This window comes from Solenopsis invicta, chromosome 10, assembly GCF_016802725.1.
Source record: "Solenopsis invicta isolate M01_SB chromosome 10, UNIL_Sinv_3.0, whole genome shotgun sequence".
NCBI classification, from domain to species: domain Eukaryota; kingdom Metazoa; phylum Arthropoda; class Insecta; order Hymenoptera; family Formicidae; genus Solenopsis; species Solenopsis invicta.
The window spans coordinates 7,401,119-7,421,639 of NC_052673.1; the positions used below are offsets into that span (position 1 = coordinate 7,401,119).

Sequence of the window (20,521 nt, forward strand, 5' to 3'; positions counted from 1 at the left end):
TGATCCCGTATTTCATCTGACACGAAGCTTCTACTCCACTTATTATTTACATTTTTGACATTTAATTCAAATGCAAGCTCGAAGGCTTGAGGCCGTCAACAATAGAGAATCATCGGTTTCTTCATTTATTTCGTACTAACAAAGGAAACTCCAGATATGTATCTCGCGGAGATTTTGAAAAGTTTGATATTAAGATATAGAGTTTAATATCGTAAAAATAGTACGTTCAGATGCCAATGAATCAAAGCGTTAATTGGAGTTACAAGATTTTTAAATTTGGAATAACTGCATACGTGACAGATATCACAGCCGTTTCTCGCAGTTTTTATAAAACAGTAATCTATTTAAGAAATAATTTAATGTATTTTGATTTTTTTAAATTTTTAAAATAATTTGTTTTATTCCTTTTAAATGAACAAATTTGAAATAAATTTAAAACAATATACATTCAATTTTACAAAATCATGAAACAAATTAAGAAAACAAAAAAAAAATATATCAGGCGGTCTCGAACAACAAAGAAGAAAAGCCTTATAATCCCAATCCTTTGATCTATTGGCATCTGAATGCTACTTTTACAACATTTAATCTTCTATACCTTAATATCAAACTTTCCAAAATTCGCGAGATATCTCGATCTTCTCTTGTAAGTTACTCTACAAGCAGAATTATTAAAATAACGTTGAAAATTCGTAATCTTGAACACTATTGTGCGATAGGGATCAAGAAACGTTCCGCTCGCCTTTAAATTCCGCAAAGATATTACAGTCGCTTTTCAATAACGCTCTCCAATCGCGGGCGCGCCCACTGAAGGAGTTCAAACTCTGAATTTTCCGCGACGATATCCAGAGATGGAAGATCGAAAACTAAGCTGCTTACGAGCGAGTAGTGACGATAGTGGTGCTGGGGATAGTGGTGATGCTGCTACTACTTGCATTTTCCCCCTCTCCCCAACCCCTCTCCTTCTCTCACGCGTCATCGGTGAGAGACAAATACGAGAAAAAGCGCTCGTTTCTGTAAAAAGTCGCAAGAGGATTCAACGCGATAGCGAAGGAAGCAACGACGAAGGCTCGTTCTCTTTAATCCGGCTGAAACGTCGGGTAGTTACGGCTTTTTATTCGACAGCATAATAGCGCGACCCCTCTGCGAGAGATCCTATAGAATAGAACGCAAAAACCGGAAAAAATCACGATGGCGGATCTCGCGCCGCCGCGTATCGCGGATCCGCGATGCATCCCATGCGTGCGCTATCTCCGCCCGATCGCACCTTACGGAAATCACGGATCGCCTTCGCGCCATTTCGCTTTTAATTAATCCACCCGTTATCTCGGGCGGAGCATTTATTTATTTTTTTCTTCTTCCCGAGATAGATTTATGTCCCTCTTATTAATGTGCGCGGCGCAACGGCGGCGGTGAATCTTTCCTCGTGAAAGAAATTTTCTTCGGTGTGTACGCGATACATTCGTAAGCGAAAATTGAAATAAGACGTATTTGTCTTGTGGAGAGACCGCAGCAAAGCCAAATTGTTCAAGAACCAAACTGGGTCAGACTTCTACACACACACACACACACACACACACACACACACGCACACACACACACACACGCACACACACACACAATCAGGAATATTACAGAATTCAACAAATCCGACCGAATCCCTATCTGAAAATTTATCGCGGGATGCATTCTCGCTGTTGATCTCCATATCTATGATCCGTATATTGGTTCGCGTTTACACTTCATCTGAAAGTCTCCCTCTCTCTGCTTTGCTGTATTCGCAATCAGAAAAGCGTCTCCGCGAGTCGATCGATCCGCTCTTTTGTTACGGACACCCGCCACCGCTCTATCCCCACGCTAACAGCTGAGAGAAAGAGAGATGGTAGGGGAAAAGGGATAAAAGGGGTAAAAAGGTGGGAGTATGGAGAAGTGGAGTTTTCTTGCAGAGAAGACCAGCATCGCAACAGCGCGAAATCGCGACCACTAAAGCCGCTGCGCCGAGCTCTCTCTCTCTCTCTTTCTCTCTCTCTCTCTCTCTCTCACCCTCTCTCTTTCTCTTCCGGCCTCCCTCGATCGACACATGCCTCATTGAAATTAGCTCCAACAACGCCGGAAATCATCGTCAGCAAAACGAATCACTTGCAGTAATCCTTTTGCGCTTCAATATTTCAGCCGTGTCAGATAAATATCCGAAGGAACGGGACGGGAGAGCGGGATGAAAGATATACGGGTAAGCAACGATCAAGATATCACGTAGTATCGCGCATGGATCATTCATGAGACAACGTTATATCAGGCAGGTTCAAAGGTCTCTCATTCTCTTTCTCTTTCTTCTTGTCTATATTTTTCACCGGCAAGAAGTAGCTTAAGCAAGCAATTAAGGTCAGCACGTCTCTCTCGACGCTGAAAAGTTCATTCAAATTCTAAATGCGGGCGATAACATTTGAGTTTCTTACGACGCGCGATACGAGCGAAGGTAATAATTTCTAGATGGATAATTCTACTTTCACGAGAGCTCCTTACGTCTTCCTGCTTGAACTTTCGGCCGAATTACCGAATGTCGCTGTGCACAATACAGGCATATGTACGTACGTGGCTTCGCATCCAGCGGGAGACGCAGAGCGGATTGTGTTCTAGATACTAGTGATGGGCTAAATAGTTATAACGTAAGACCGTTAAGTTCTAAATAACAGTTATAACGGTTAAGACCATCATACACGAAATGCATAATACAGCACAACGTAAGACCGCTGGACCAGTAAGAATCTAGTATAAAGTCGCTATATTGATTTACATAAGATGTTCATTGATCCGGACAGTTCATGCTACGCGTATACAGCTTATGCCATTTTATGATCTTAACCCTTTCCCTATCCTGAGTATTTCGTATCCAACCGATTCTTGTTCGTACAAGTTTAATATGGATTACTAAATTATATACATTTTATTATTTTCTAAATTGAAGTTTTAATATTTGTTTTAGAAAACTAAAATATTCGCAAATTTTTAGAAAATTTGTAAATCGTTTTAAATGGGTGAAAAATGAACAGACTCGAGATACCCAGGGTGGTAGGGATGAAGCACCGTTTTGAGCACGGTAAGGGTTAATAATTCTAAAAAAAGAACGGAAAGAACAATTTTATTGTAGCATTTTAAAATTTACATAAATACAGATCAGAAAATAATTTTATGTTGAGTGCCACGATTAAAATAATTGTGTAGAACGTTCAAACATGATAATGTTGCTGCAAACAATTTTGACGTTTTAGCGACCAAGTTAAACGTCCGAACAATTTTTTAAGTGGTTCAACATAAATATTTTTAGATCCGTGTTTCAACAAAATTGTTCTTTTCGTGCAGCTATTAATAGAAATAGCACCCATTACTGCTAGATACCGAACGTTCTTTCGAATTTGCCGAACGCTGGATTTCTGCCTTACTCAATGAACAAATAAAAGCAAATTAATATAACTTACATTTTCAAATAAAAAGACTCATATTTTAATTAAATCTGTATAAAAATTACATCTAAAACATATCAATTAATTGACAATGCATTACTCGTATTTTAAAGTATTGAATTTTTCTTAAACAGTTGTTTTACTGATGTTTGTTCAACGATGAGTGCAGTGAGACTTTAATTTTAACAGAAATAAAAGCGTCATTCGCAAAACTTGACGAATTTTGGTCTTGATAGTCGCGCGTCTATCGAAAGAAGGAAGTTCACGGGCTATCGCGTACATACGCGTCTACCTGTCGCACGGAATTATACGCGCGCGATGTCATTGTCACGTGTCATAACGCGTCGACGCTAGATTCCCGAACGCTTCGATAATCAGATTATCGCGCGGAATGAAATTGCTCCTCTCTCTTGCCTCCCCCCTCTGCCCCCCGCGTGGTTGGCGACGCGTTTTCGACGAAGTTGGGCAATCTCCCTAAAATTGGACGGCGCAATGTATCGAAACAGAGTCTCGCGAAAATATCACCAAACTTTACATCAAAAGATACATTCCGAAAAGTTCGGCTTATGTTTCTGTGACAAATTTTATGTCCGACAATGAACCGTATGGCGCATGGAGCAAAATTTTCCAAATAGTGCATCACAGGAACTTTACGTGTTTTTCACGTATTTTTCACGAGAAATTTGTTTAGGATTTAAAACATGGTCCTTTTTTATCTCAAACAGAAAATATGTCCAACAAAACACGTCCGAAATATTGTTAAAAGTTTTTTCAATCATTGTTTTTCGGTAAATAAAGAAGAAAATGTGCTGCAGTATTGATTAAAATGTTTTTACGTTTATTTCTTTATCTCTTAATTTATAATATTTATACTATTTTTTAATCGTAAGACTTTATTGATAATCGTTCTTTTAGAGAACTGCAAAGAAGTTTTATTTTCTACAAAGTAGAGGAAAGAGAAGAGTAATTAAAATGTCGATGTTAAAGTTTGTCGATTTTTCCTAATTTTTGTAATGATGTAAAAATAACAATTTATTTTTCTCAGATTCACTAAAGCATTGTTTATCATTTGTGAAAATTAAAAGCTGTTAAATAAATTCAAATTTTTTTTAATTAAAAGTTTTGAAGGATATATCAATTTCGTCATTTTGCCTCCATATGCGGGTAAGATGACTTTTAAAATAGTGGATAAGATGACAAATGATCAAATAAAGTTAAAAATGTACTCTTTAAACATAAAAAAAATTTATTATAATACAGTAAACTAATATTATTTTGATATTACAATGTAGTTAAAGAAAAATGTAAATGAAAGAAAATATAGTTATGTGATTTACAAAAATAAAATTATGAAAATTGGGGATATACATTGCAATATATATTAAAATTAAAATTGCATTATGTATAGTCAGAATGCTGTTAAGACTAAAACAACTAATACACAAATTCATCATTTTATCCATGCATGACGTTGGTCAACTTAGCCACAGTCGTTGTAATATAATAGTGATAAAAGAATGATAAAAATTAAAAATTTTTTTTAATTAAAAAACATTATTTTTTACAAAAATTTTGTTACAAGTATCTCTAAGTCATTCAACTTTCATTGAGAACATTTTTTCCTATTTCTTATAATTTCAACGATATTCGCTTCGAAAGAAAAATCTCGATTTTCTTCGAAAGGGTGTTTCACCCTCTAAAAGTGGAAGCACGTATAAAAAAATACGTGTCTCTTATTTTTATCCATAAATACTACAATATATTAAAGACTTGTCAAAATCGGAGGACGACTCTTATCCGCACCTTTCCATGTTAGAAAAATTAACAATTCGTCATCTTACCCTCATTCCTCTACAAGAACAATCAAGAGCAGCGATATAATTTTATAATTCGTAATATACTATTTTATCATATTATCCCTCACGTAACGTGTACAAAACAATGCCGCGTGTAATAAAATTTATTTACCACAAAGAAATAAGTCCTTCCTAAAACAACGATTAAGCACAAAACGCTTAAAAAAAGAAAACTTTCTTCTACCATGCAACCATTTTTTCTCCAGTGGAGTTATTCTTTTAATTAGCGTCTCTGACTTACCGTGAGGAGCTTTGGGCACATAGAGGTTCAGATACAGACAGTCTTCGCTCTGATTGGCCAATGCGGGCACCAGTCTCTTGAGGTAGGCCTGCCTCTGTCGCGGTAGGCTCTCGTCCGGTGCCGGCGGTCGCTGCGGGCAGGCCGGCGGCATGGTGTCGGCGAGCTTGATGCCGCGCCAGGGTGTCGGGGTGACCGGCGGCATGTAGCGCAACGCACCGAGCGGCGGCGTCGCGTACGGCACACCGTAATAAGTCTCAACTGCCGTCGACGATCTGGCCTCGATGCCGCGCAGTATGCCGTATCGCGTCTTGACCGTTCTGATGCAATACTTTTGAGTGCCGGCCAGCGCCTCGGTACCTGCCAGACAGCACTGAGCACAGAGAAGCGCCAGCAGGAAGACGCTCTTGACGATACCGCCGTCGAGCGTGGGAACTCTTCGGAGGATCCCTTTACTCGCGATAACCTTCGCACTTCGTCGTCGCCTTTCCCGTTTATCTCCTCCTTCGTCGTCACTCCCCTCGTCGTATTCACCACCCCCCTTCCGCTTTCGCCGTTCCCAGCATCGTCCACCGGAAATCCCGCTTGTCTGGCGATTTCCCAACTTCCCAGAAACCTCACGACACGCTTCATCCGAGGAAACATCTTGTCCCCGGCAAAAAATCTCGTGCCGCGTTCGATACGATACGATAATATCGAGCCGCGAGGGACTGTGCTGTGCTCGGTGGACATGTTTAACTGACGATCGCCAGTCGCCGCCGGTGAGTAGGACGGTGTCGAGAGGCGAGAGGTCTTTCCTCTTCCTCTTCCTCGGCAAAGAGGAGGAGGACGTCCGCATCGCGTCACGCCGCCGCGGACTGGCCCCTGCGGGCCCCGCATCTGTGGGGCCCTCCTGCCGATGGATGACCCCTTTCCTCTTCCGCTTCCGATTTCCGCTTTCCTTTTCCGTTTATCGTCGTTGCCGACGCCGCCTTCGCGCCTGCCCTCCTTCGCCCCTCCGTCCTCGCCGTCGGCAATTTTTTGCGCTCGCCCTCTTGCGCCCCTTTCCGCACTACCGACGCCACCACTCTTATCCCGTCCTCGCCGCCGTCCACCCACTCCCACAGCTTCCGGTACGGCTTGCCGCCACCTCCAGTCCCGCACCCTCCAAGCGGCTTTCGCTCCCCGTCCGCCGTCTCGAATTCAGAATAACGACTCGGTACTACTATCGTGCTGTTGCTGCTGCTGCTGCTGCTGCTGCTGCTGCTGCTGCTGCTGCTTCTGCTGATCGGTCCCGAACAAACTCTCACTTCCATTCTCAGGTGCATACGTTGCCCGCGTTGACGCTGAGCAGCCAATCTGGCGACTGATCGTCGTTATCGCGCGGTGGTACGCGCGTATACACGACGCCCCGGTGACGATCGACGAGCTCGAATCGTCGGCAGTGAATGATCCTGATGGAATCATCGGCGTCCCAGAGTACGATGGTTCGATGCACCGCCCTTGGAGTCGCCGACTCGCGCGGAACCCTCAACGTCCTCCTAGCGCGCGTTACGACTCGTCTCTCGGGATAGGAAATTAATCAATTCCAGTTCGACGACTATTGTTCGATCCTTGAGCCTCCGTTTCTCGGTCTCTCGCAGGAAACCGCCTGCCCCTTTCTCCACCGCCGCGCGCCGCAACACGCTGCAACAACGCAACGCAAAAGGTGCTTTGTTAACGCGACTTCACTCTGAAAATTAATTTTCACGTCAGGTCCGACTAACTCGATGGTAGTCACGCGAGTAAAATAAATTTATAAACTTGAGAAAGACCTCCGTCGCGCGCGTGTATGTACAATTCAAAACTCTATACGAAACCTCGAGCAGACAGATGTTGTTGCTCGTGCCCGAGAACAAATGGCGCGAAAATTGCCACTGCCTGCCCAGTGAACCGGAAAAATGTATGCTCGATATATTTTCGAGGGGACAATCGTGTGTAAAGCATATGTACCCCCAATGACTCCTTTCCCACCCCTGTCCTAATCCCGCGGCACAGTTCAGCAATCTTCAAGGTTCTTTCATCCGCAATATCTTTTTTTTATAATTATTTATTCTTATTTTATTCTGTATTATTCTGCATTAAAAATGTGCTTGCTTCTCGCGTATGTATCATCTAGCAAACAAATCTGCATGTAGTAAACGGAACATCCGATTCTGTTCAGTTTAGCGATGATTAGTTATTAACGCTACATAATTTGAAAAACTGTTCTCTTTTTTTTCTATTTGTTGCAAAATGACGTGAAATAAAGTACATATATTTTGCCCTCCGCAATCCGCGATAATATATATTTCCATATATTATTCCGGTGAAAACTGACCCCATTGTGGTAATAGCGCAAATTTGACCGTTCCGATTGCGTGTTAATATGCAGATGTATGCATCGACCCTTTGGATCAAATTTTCGGGAATTCAGCGACGCCGGACTTGAAATTTACGTTCGCTAAATCAGTAATTAATATACATTGCCGGAACCGTAATGAAAAATCGCATCGAACGGCCAGTCATCGGACAAAGTCTAATTAATTGCAATGACGATGTAGATTTGATTCGAATGAGCTGCTCAAGCTGCTCGAATAACGCGAAATCCGATAGCATTCAACTGTGGCTATGCGAGAATTTCCAATTTCCAACTTGAGGTAAACTATACTCCCTGGCCCTTGGTGCATTCGGCGCTACGGCGCGGGTGCTTCAGCAGCATTTCAACCCCTGTCCGAGGGGAGAAGCTAGTCTCTGCGTTTAAATTATCACGAAGTTTTAGTTACGCTCCGTAATAATGTCGTTTTTTTCTTTTCGAACGCGTGAAGGCGACGTAGCGGGTTATTTTACGCGGCGAAACGACTATTATAGTCGTCTCGTACTTCGTCGAGCGTGCAATTGTTAAGACAAGTCATATAAGCGTTAGACATTTTCTTGCACGTGCTACTTCCACCTCTTAAAACTTCCAGTGAACGCGCCGAAGTAAGAAGCGTTACTTTCTCGCGACGATGACGAATAAGCGTTGCTATAATTGCGAAAAGCAAACACGAGAGATAAACTTAGCAAAAATTAAAATTGAGAATCTTAATTATCCTTAATGTCTCTTGCCCGGATGTTCGTTTAGCCTTTCATCGGTTTAAAGAAAGAAGGTTTAGAGAAATCCTTTCATCAAAGGGATTAATATAAATCGTCAAACTGCCGTAATGTTTTTCACGTAGCTATGTGCTATTCGTGCCCGTCTGGGAAAGAAACTTGAGAATTACGAAAGCAAAGTTTGCTTAAATGCAAATGAGTATTTGAAAGTTCAAATGGTAATTATATATTATATTTGCAATTTTAATGTTAAACAAAGATGATTTATTCAATACCTTTTTGAACGCAAATAACTCGCGGGTTAATTTATTGTGAATGCGAAATTTTTTTTCTCACGCTTTTGTCACACGAGCGAAAGGTGTCGGCTATAACGCGAAGCAAGTATTCCCGATTCCCGAGTTAGTTTGACTTGTCTTTTAAGTACTTTGCAGATCGGATTCCCCGGAGGGAATCTTTCGTCGGCGAAGCTCCGCGACGTCGACGCAGCCTCGCAAGTTCGAAAAGAGGAGTGAACTATCATTGGATTACGCTCCGATTCCACGCTATTCGAGTGAACAAGCAAAAACGAGATGCCAATGCCGAATCATAAGCGCGGACAATCTGGCCTGGCGGACGAAATTAAATTCCGGGGCTCGCGCGCTAATTGCGACGAGGGAGCGAGGGGATGACCGAACGATTAATAATTCACCGACAGAAGCGATAAGTTTGAAGTTTCCGGATCCACGAAGAAGAATCCATGAGGAATTACTAAGGCAGCAACGGCAACGTGAAAGGAAGAACGGATCCTTGGTGAAAAACGCCGATATATTATCGCGGAAATTGCGCGAGTGCCGGCGTGACATTTTTGCACGGATCAACGAGAGCGCATCCTGCAAGAAATGGATGAGTCAAAGGGAATTGATGACGATCCATTTTACAAAATTACGAACCTCTCCCCCCCGTCCCCCCAATCTTCGAAATTGAGGATTAGCTTTACAATCGTTTCCCTTCTTAATTCCTTCTTATATGTCATGCTCTATCTTGATGCAATAATTTTAATGGATACGAAACACGGATTTAACTGAGATTTTAAATATACATTATAATGGGAAGGAGATAAGAAAATGGAATAACATCAATGAGGCAATACTTGGCTTCCAAAATTAAAAATGTTATTTTAAAAATGCATTAATATAAAATTCATTGTTATCATTAGCATTAGATTTACCATTAAATTAAATTAGATTTAAAATTGTATCAAATTTTTTGTATAATAAAATGTTTTCTCTAATAAGTGAATTCGAAATAATGAAAATAATTTAATGTTATTTTACACATCAATTGTTATATGTGATAAAATATTGTGTTTAATATTCACTTGTATTTTAATTTGATAGCTTGATATATATATATATACCACTAAAGTTGTTGTCTATGAAAAAAATTCAATTCGATAAAGTGCATTAAGATATTAACCAAAACATTTTAAACATTGTATAAAGTATGCATGATTTGCAACAGAAATTATTTAAATATTAAATATTGTTTTTCTGTATTTAATGATATTTAATAAAATATTTATTAATTTAACTATTTATTTATTTAATAATTTATTACTTACCGTTTATTATTTAATATCAATTTTTATTTAATATTTATTTTGTTTAATATTTATTCAATAACTTCCCAAATATTTCTTCAAAACGGTAATCTAAAAAGATTCAAAAGGACTGAGAATTATGATCTATCTTTTTGGCAATTATAATTAATCAAGCTTTATGGTGTAATCATCTCATTGATGTTATAATTTAACTTTTTCCTACAATATATGTATTTGTACCCGACAAACTCATATTGATCGAAAAACGTTACGCGGTTTTCTCCAAATCTCGGAGCTATCGTCGACGATACTTTGACGCCATATGTTTCAGATTCGTTGAATAACCAGAAAAGTAAAATTTATAAAAGCAACTCAATACAGTTATTTGCACGGAATATATTCTTACTGAGCCAACGTCATTCGTTTAACTCAATCATCGAGCGGGAATATCGCATTTGCATTTATACAAAGTACTCCTGAAAAATATGAGAAACGCACCAAAAAATATCCAACTCCTTATCTAGCGTCCTCTCATAACTAGCCTCCTCGTATCACATAGTGCATAAGTGGGATTCACTGGGTACTTTTGGTCAGATAACTTCCGTATCGGTCCAGATAATTTCAATTCTATCGCTCCGACACCACACGCACCAACACGTAGCGCTTCGATCCATTCGACGCGACTCGCATTACTTTAGTAGTCCGGGATTGACGTTACGCTCTCGAGAACGATGCCGCTTACGGATGCGAGCGCGGTCCAGATCGCCCGAAGCGTCGTCGGAACCGCGATAGAAGCGGGTAGATGTTTGCCGCCTCAGGCCGACATAATCTCCGCCTGAGCACCTTCTCGCCAACTATTGAATCGCGATGCGACGCAACAACGATCCGCCGCGAGCGATCCGCACGCGAGAACGAGACTACCGAGCCAACAAAACTAGCCGACCAACCAAATCCGTATCAACAACCAACCCCCAGGACGATCCGCACCCTTCGTGTGCGCGATCGACTGTATGTCCCGGGCACTACTAACGCGCCGAGGGCCAGCAGCCGTGCGACCTCCGCGGAGGTGGCGGTGCTGGTGCCTGCTGCTCTTGCCGATGGTGGTGGTGGTGGCGGCGTGGTGGTGGTGGCGGTGGCGGCGACGGCGGCGGCGGCGGCGGCGGCGGCGGTGGTGGCGCGTGGCGGCGATGGTGGTGGTGATGGAGGTGGAGGTGGAGGATGGTCCGGCACTCGAGGAAGCCGGGACAGCCACGGCGCCGACGCCTGGTTTGATTCCGACCAGCGGGCCGGTCGATAGCACCACGGCAACCCCCGGGTCGTTCCGGCTTTCCTCTTCCTTTCTCACTCACTCTCCATCCCGTTTTATCGCTTACCCTCTCCGAGACCACCCCTCTGCTACCCCTACATCGGGAGCCTTCTATCTTGCTTCTTCCTCGGTGCACGCGCAGCATCTTTCTCCGGCCGCCGCCGCCGCCGCCGCCGCCGCCGCCGCCGCCGCCGCCACCGCCGGCTCGTGCTCCATATCCTCGCGGCTGCCGCCGCCGCCGCCGCTGCGCCTTCGGCACCCACCGCATCTCACACACGCTACCCTTGGCTCCCGCCTGTTCTCCCTCACATACAAGAACGAGAAGGACGCAAGCGAGAGCTGCCTGAAGGAGTTGCTTGGTGTGCGAAATGAATTCTCTTTTCCCCCCTCCCCCTCTCTCTCTTTATTCCTCCCTATTCCTCCCCCCCTCTCTTTCTCTCTCTCTCTCATTTCCTCTTTTAGTCTTTCGCTTTCCATTCCGCAATGGTGAGACTGCCGGAGGCAGACGTCACCCACGCGACTCGCCTCACGAAATAAGCGACTGGCGTTTGTGCGGCTGTTTCCGCCGGAGTGGTATCGTCGATCGTCGAGCTAATTCCTTGATGTGCACAGTCAGATGAACCCGTCGACAATTCTCCGGGGCACAGATTTTGCACTCGGGAAAAAGAATTAATAACTGACAAAATAATTTAAGTTTCTTTTAAATAAACGCGAAAAAAAAATAATTTTTTTCTCTCTTTCACAGATGTTTCCTGTGGGTTTTGATAGGAGAGTTATCGTGTTGCCGCAGCGTATTTGTAGTTGCAACGTAACATGTTTTCGCGCCAGCATGCTTCGCAGTTATTACTCAAAATCGTTATTTTGCGCGATTTTACATCCGTTGCTTCTACACGCATTTCTTCTCTCTTAAATATTTTCTTTCGCAATACGTTAAGCGTAAAGACTGGATTTTCTCAGCTTCATCTAATTTCACTAATAGACGTATTAATGAGAGCGAAAAGATCAAAAAGTTTCATTAAAACATTCGCGCTTCCAGTCTACTTCAAGAAAGTACAAGTTCTTGGCGTTTAACATTGCATGAATCCCTCCGCTGGTTAACACCTGGAACTCTTTCCTAACCCTTAACATCTTCAATCATTTTAAAACTTAAATTGTTCATATCTGCTCTACACTTTCCGAGAAATTGGGTGCTACACGCTCCGTGGGGTATAAACGAGTGGGGAAACCATTAGCGAGCGCGAGATATCCATATACTGCGACCATATGGCCTCGCGCCACGTTACATTTATTATAAGCCCGCAAATTCGTGCACGCTCGAATAATCGAAGTCGGAAAATTGAGGTCTTCTCGCGCTCGGGAAGGAGAAAAGGTCCGTCCAGATCCGGGCCGAACGCCCGGAATATTTCATCTCTAATCGTCTTGGTCGGGCCGCTATCTTAAGGATTTACGAAAACGCTTAATATAAAATTCAACCTCGCCGCTTGAATTTTACTGCGAGCACCTTTACAGCCCTATAAACCGAAAATCTTGACGCCCTTTGATATTTTATCTCACGTCTGAATCATCAAGAAAGCGAGATGCGCGACAAAATTTCGCTTCCACCGGTCAAAAAAGTTGTCTCTCGTTACAATACTCTCCTCGCGATTTTAGGAAAGAGTGCAATTTTAAATTTCATCGTCTCTCACGCTGGGTACATATTTGTCGAAAAACTTGACGCGTCGATCGGATTTTTATTCTGATTTCCGCACAGCCGCGTCTCGCACGGGCGATAAAATACCGGTACGTTGTGTCCCGCTATTATAATTCACTCGCCGATCGATCGAGGTCCTTCATCGCCAGCGGCGCGTGGTGAGCTATCCGATCTCTCTTTCTCTCTGTCTCTCTCTCTCTCTCTCTCTCTCTCTCTCTCTCTCTCTCTCTCTCTCTCTCTTTCGCGCGCGCGAGTGTGTGCCACGAGTGTAAAGATTGCAAACTCGCGAAAGATTCAAAATCGCTGGAACGACGAACGTCGAAGCCGAACCGTGTGCGCGAGAGCGTGCCGGTAAAATTGCCTCGTTATCGTCGCCATCGCCATTATTTACGACCCTTAACGAGGGAAACCTCATACCTCTCCCACGGCGCTGGCGGAGAGACTCGCCTACACGGGCGCCAGGCCACTTTCCCTCTATTCTCTGGCCCTCTTTCGCTTTTTCGCATCTCCTCGCACCGCCCCCCTCCCCCCCGCCCCGTCCTACGTTCTTTGCTCTTTCGCCCACGCTTCGTCCATGATTTACCTGTCACCCGATTGAAACATCACTCCGATTAATTAAAACCGAACCGAGAATACATCAATTCAACCAGCTCGTTAAACTGCAGGCCTGCGTCCTCTTCGCCCCGCACGCGCGCACGCTCCCGCTCGCGCTCGCGCGCAAAACCGTTCGCTTCGGCCGCAACGAACACGATCGGTTAGACGACAACATTGACAAAGTTTGGAAATGCCCGCAGCCGACACTGACAAAGCCGGGAAATTGCCGTTTTTGTGCGAATCCCCCGCCTGACACTTGAGATTTTGCGGTATTTGTAAAAACCCGGCCGGTCTTCATTTCGGAATTAATTCCCGCGCGGGCTAATTGAAGAATAATTCAGGATCGTCGAGGAATAATACACTACCGCGCTTGCACGATACACATTTGATTAACGTATACATCGAAGGGTCGTATTTGTCGCGTCAATGAACAGCCGTTCGTCCGCACTGCATCATAGCGCCGATGTAATTGGAGCAAAAATCAAAAGATGAGGAATCGTTCCATTCAATTCGCGAGCCCTGCGCGCGGTACAGCGAACAAATTGCGGTATTAACAATCGCACACGGGAGCTCATAAAAAGCTCCCGTGGCAATGAATAGCGAAAATTGAAGACCCTTCTTTACAACGTACAGAGTACGGTCCGGTCTACGATGCATCCGGCAGGATTAATCGTAGGAAACACAACACCGGGTCGGGTGCGCGCAACATACAGAAATAGCCTCCCACGGGAGGTCTCTGCTAAATGATAAAGAAGCGAGATTCTTTCGCGAGATGTAAGTGCAGGTGGCTCGGCGAAATTGAAAAGTGCATGAATTTTCTCAAGCGAGAGCGCAACGCAGCGGCGCGCGGCGCCGGCGGCGACGGCAGCAGCGACAGCGCGGCCACTGTAACACCCGGATACGGGAGAGACACTCGCGCGGTAACCCTGAATTACGGGAGCGAGACCGCTTAACCGAGGGGGAAAAATAAAACCGGGAGAACGGAAATGAAATTGGCTACTCCCAGTTCGCCCGCTAAGGAAGCGCCGTTAATTAGCCGGCTGTATTCAGGGAGTCGTAAACCGGCAGGGCGAAGTTAGGTGGAATAAAGTCGCGGAGAAAAGTATCCCTCCCCTTTCTCTCTCTCTCTGATTTTTTTTTTTTTTTTTTTCCTCTCTTCGTGTCGACGCTGCAGCGGCCGAGGGCCCCGGCCGCCCCAATTTCCGCGGCGGCGTTCTCGATCGATTTCGCGGTCGTTTCGCGGCGGCCAGATTAATGAATCGAATTTTCAACTCGACGCCAGGCTTTTATCCACGACGAGACAAAGTAAAGTCTTAAAATACGAGGTCTCAGAATGGATCCTCGTTACCGGCGACGCCTTTTCGCGCGGCAACTTCGTAAAACGCGATTATACTGCGCGCCGCGCCGCGCCGGTGCATTTGCTTACGCTAATCCGATATTACGTTAATCCGATACTCGGAAGTAAAATATTACGTACGCGACGTTCGCGTAAACGCATGGATGCGCTAATATCGCGCAAAAATAAGACGCGCTGTTGTAACGAGCGTCAAGCGCTTGGAACACAAGCTTTTGCGACGACTCGCTGCAAATTACCTTGCGCGCGCTCGACTGCAGCTAATTATTATTAAAACGATTGTGTAAACGGCATAATTCTCTCGTGAATTTTTGAATGAAATTCTAAAATGTTAAAGTGTCCCACGTGTACTACACGTGTAACGATACATTCGCTACAAGGGTTTGGCAATAATTTAAGGATGCGTTGGCTATACAATACGAGCTAAAAGTTACCAAAATTTAAAAATTGCAAGCTTCTTAAATTTATTTATTTCTTTTTGTTTTCCTACAAGGAAGGAACAATTTTTCTAAAATATCCAAAAACTATCTAGTACAGATTTGAAAATAATTTTTGTCGGACCATTAAAATAATTGTACAGGCTCTTTAAGATAATTGCTAGAACATCAAAATTTTTATCAGCATGTCTTATTATACTTAAGCATCTTACACAATTATTTTGAAAGTTGAAAAAATTATTTTCTGATCTGTATATATAGTTAAACTTGTAGATTATTTTAACAAAAAAAGTTCTTTTCTTGATTACCGTGTAGTAATCAATGATAAAAAATTTTGGTCGTGACTGTCTGAATTTTAAAAGAGAACAAAATGATAAACAACTTGACTTATAACGGCACAGGGTAAATATTTTGTTGCAGTTTTAGGTAAATAATTTTGAAACGAGTAAGCGAATTTAAATAAACTTTTTGCAGGAATGTTTATTAAAATTTTAGTAGTATTGAAATTTTAGTATATTAATATATAATAAATTTTATCAAATTTGTAATGCTCCCTCATTAAATTGGCAAATAAGTAAAATTGCCAATATTGACGTACCACGTTGTTTTTGAAATATTTCATAATAAAATTTGAAAATAAAACCTTAAAAGTATGAATACACACCAGCAAGTGTCTTCTATCAAATGGTATAACAGTCTTTATAATACTGTTGCCTGTTTGATAATAAATAATGGTTTTGCAACATAACTCAAAAAAAGAGTCTAAGAAATTAGATTCCAAAACTGACATATATATATAGTAAACAGCAATAGCAGAATTCAGAGACGGTTCCGTGAAGAAGAATTATAAAATAAATATTAACTATAAAATAAATTGATAAATTTAGTAATAAAATATAACTTTATATATTAAACAACAAAATTTACATTAAATTAAAAGACTTGAATTGAATTCTTCCACCTTATACATTCATTGGCACTTTATTAGTGTACAAAAATCTATTGCGCTATTTTTGCTACCTTCTTAAAAAAAGTGTTAAAAATTTCATGAAACATCTGTCAACATTGTAATTGAAGACATTGTAGTTATCTGTATTTATCTGTTCTTACAGAGAGAGGAGAGATATATCGCTTTACGTGGTATAGCAATTTTGCGTTCCAAACTGCACCAGGAGAAAAATATAAAAAAATATGAACGAAACAGTTCAGGATATATAAATATATTTTTATATTTAATATAAATATATTAAATATCAAATATATAAAATGATCAAATCTAAGCAATAGTAAATATATTATCAATAATATACTCACTATTGTTTCAACCCTTACAAAAACATTTCACCGTTTTTAATCCATGAGAATGATTAATTTGAGTAGTGGAAATGTGCATTTGGCTCAATAAGTACGACCCCGTTTTTAGGTCACAAACAACAATTTTTCTGAAAAAAAAATGATTAAAGCAGATTGCATACGAATATATCCGAGCAGTAATAAGCATATACTTATAAGAATTTAAAAATGGCAAAAATTTGCTGTATGTAAATTTGAGATGTAAAAACGTATATTCAGTTATATACGAGTATAAAATACTCGTTTAACTATCGTTTTGCACATTTTGAAACCGCACGATTCAGTAAAGATTATAATTATTACAATAAAATTAATTATTATATATAAATAAAATAAAAAGACAAACAACATCGCACTAAGAACTTTTGATGCAAATTTCTCACGAATACTTGAATATTACGTCTACTTATCCATGAATTAGTAGAGGGTAAGTACGTATTTAAAGTTAGACGAAATCCGATAGAATCCTACTTGGTCCTCATCTTGTAAGTAAAAGAGAAATGTATTAACATATTGTTACTCAACTGAAGAACGAGAATTGGAAACAATACTCGTTTTTCAGTTGAAAACAATCTATTCAAAAATACTCGCGTATACGTCCTTTCCAATAGACTGCGCGAGCTTGAAAGTGCAAGAAACGGGCATAAAAATGATGGAACAGACTAAAAACGGGCTAAAAACGGTTCAGATGAGGCGTCATGATAGCAGTAAACTATTTTTGTAAAGAAAATTATGTATCTAATTTGCAAAAGAAACAGTGCAAATTTTATTTTCATTTTTCAAAAATTTGTTTTTAAAAGATTTTATATAGAAAGAAGCTACGAATGCATGAGCTATGGCTTCTTCATTTCTTTAATTATCTAAGTAGATCATGTTTTATAAGTATTAATGTAGCGCAATGTTTAGTTTCCAAGAAATAAGAGAGTGCTGTCTTAGGAGAGCTGTGCTAATATTGGCGACTTTGCTACAAAACACGATTTTATATAAGAATTAAAAAAAAGGGAATAAAAAAAGAATTAAAGAACTCGTAAACTAATAAGGAAATTGTGCTCATATTTCAGATACTCAAATGTAATAATAAAACAAATAATAAAATTTTTATATTTTTGATAATTGAAAAATGACACATATTTCTTGAAAATAAAGATGGAAAATAATAGAAGTTGTTACTTCCAGAAGTTATTATTATGAAGAAGAAAATTCTCGTCTTCGCGCTGGGCTGCCTGTACACCGCAACAATTACCGCGCTCGTAATAAATCGTTAGCAGTTAAGGATTTCAAGCAGCGATTCGCGAGAAAGCGCTGCATCCGCGCGCGCGCGCGCGCGATAAAATTCATCTTCGGGACGCGACTGTCGCGCAACTCGCGACGTGGAAAACGAAGATGGTCATCATTTCTCGAGTATCTGGGAGTGACAGCTGTTTTAGGATAACCACGCTGCGAGAAATACAATAACGAAACCGACATTCGCTGTAACGAATAGCCCCGAGTGCGCCGCAATATCGTAACGAGGTTACACTATAAAGGATAACAACCGGAAATATATCTGGAAATACGGAAAATTGCGTAGACGACGGCGTGTATAGATAGAAGCGGCGGAGTAGTTGGAATAGTTAAATAACAAGTTTTGATAAGCTTTTGCACATAGATAGGATAGGCGTTGATACCTCACGCGGTACATGCAAACGAGCCGACTCCATTAGTTAAATTTAATCATTCGGCCTTCTAAACGAATCCCGAAACCATCCTTTATATAAGATTTCATTAATGCCCGCACTCTATATTTTTAATCACTCTTTTTTAATTACTTGCTATTAAAAAATAAAATATCTCTAGCTTTCAACAGTCTTTTTCTTGCAATTTTTCAAATAACATTTTAAAATAAAATTCCGTAATTTGAGAAAATCTATTTAGACTTTTAAATTGATAGTGTTGTGTACTGTGGTACGATGGTAAAGCTAAACAAATTTCATTTCCCTAATCCCTCATTTAGATGCGGAAATCAAAAATGGGAATCGACGGTAGCGAGTTCCAAAAAGATTGAAAAAAGTGTTTTCAATCTTTTCCGTTCGGCATTTTTTTTTCTCTCTTCTTCTTTTTTTTTGTTCGTCGTTCGCATCACCTACGAAACTTTCATTAGCGTTCGATTTTGTCAGGATTTTTGAGCGCTGTCGGGAAATGCCGATACGGCGCGGCTGCGTGGCGCGAGAGAGATTTCATTATCAGAGATATCTTGCGCACGAGTTTATCAAATGCCATACACTCTCGAATCCGCTTCGCTTTTAGTGACGGTGCACGTCTCTCAAATATGTCAGATTTCTTTTTCGACAGATAACGATCGAAAATCCGATCTCATCCCGCTGTATTTGTAATCGAGCGCGTTTCTCTAATCGCGAGCTCTCGGGAAGCACAATGGCAAATTGAGGCAAATGCGATCGACGATACGAAAGTACCGAGCAAGAAAGCAGCTTAGCGACTTCGCTCACGTAACATCGTTTTTTACTCTCTTCCCCGATGTTGCTTCTCGGCCCTTTGCTTGTCATTTAGTTAAAACTTAAGAGCTGATTTATGTACCTCCTTTGTAACGCGGCGAAGAATCTAAAAACTTTAATCTTAATACTCCGCTGCTAAAAGCTGCCGTGGGCTGTATGTATACCTACAACGCATTTAGGGTCAAAACTTTCAGGCGATTTTGTTTTGTTAACCTTTATACAAAGTATTTGAATAATTAAATTTACGGATAAATCTGAAAATTAAATATTTCACATCTCGTGCTCCTTTTTAAGGGAGCATGTAACACAGTTCAACACCTTTTTGGGATCTGAATAAACAAAGTGTTTTCCGATGGATTTTTAGTGTCCGAAAATGAATTTGGTGGCTAAAGTTGACTGTTGCATCACAATTTTGGAAAAAAATGCTGACAAAGAGATCAAAAATGACGATTTCTAGGATTTTCAGAACTATTTTAGATTGTAGCATCAAATTTTTTTTCAAATTTAACTTAATGCGAAAGTATTAATTTTCAGCTTTAACATATGCATTTTATTCCATTTTAATTTGATTTTTTGTTTTCAAGATACTGCTAAAATAAGGGACTAATTGCGTGCGATTCGATGTTTAATCCTCAGCTGACACACTGGGTTTCGTACACCCGGGCTGTTTACAAAAATATTTGGCATTCATAAAGAATTCGTTTCCTTCTCTCTTGAATATTTCGAATATATTCAACTTCTCGATTTTCGCACTTATTCATTTTGCTTCTTGGTCTTCTAGCGTATCAAGAAAAAAAAATTGTTTAAATTATATGCATTACATACAGAGATATACGCAACTGAAAATGGTCGGGTAACGTACACCCATGTGTGGCAAAATATCGAATCCGATATAGTGTGTCAGCTAAGGGCTAATATCATGTTCAGCACTACTTGTTTTTTTCAGGAAGTTTGCATAATCATTTCCAAAATATTTTTTACTACTAAACTCAAATCCGTTAACTAAATTTACGTCACATGGTACTTATATATGAATTATCATCAAAAAATTGTGATATGATGTGCCAAATT

At 41.0% G+C, this 20,521-nt stretch overlaps 1 protein-coding gene across 1 annotated transcript in view; it reads right to left on the reverse strand.

Annotated features, from left to right (window-relative positions):
• Positions 1-11,295, reverse strand: part of LOC105199207 (neuroligin-1) — a 49,034-nt gene extending 37,739 nt beyond the window's left edge. Inside the window, exons 1-2 of the mRNA XM_011166183.3 lie at positions 10,723-11,295; positions 5,559-7,220 (exon numbers count right to left, since the gene is read on the reverse strand). Of these exons, the coding sequence (XP_011164485.2) occupies positions 5,559-6,393 (835 nt within the window). The 5' untranslated portion in view covers positions 6,394-7,220; positions 10,723-11,295. The remainder of the gene's footprint in view (positions 1-5,558; positions 7,221-10,722) is intronic.
• Positions 11,296-20,521: the final 9,226 nt, after the last annotated feature.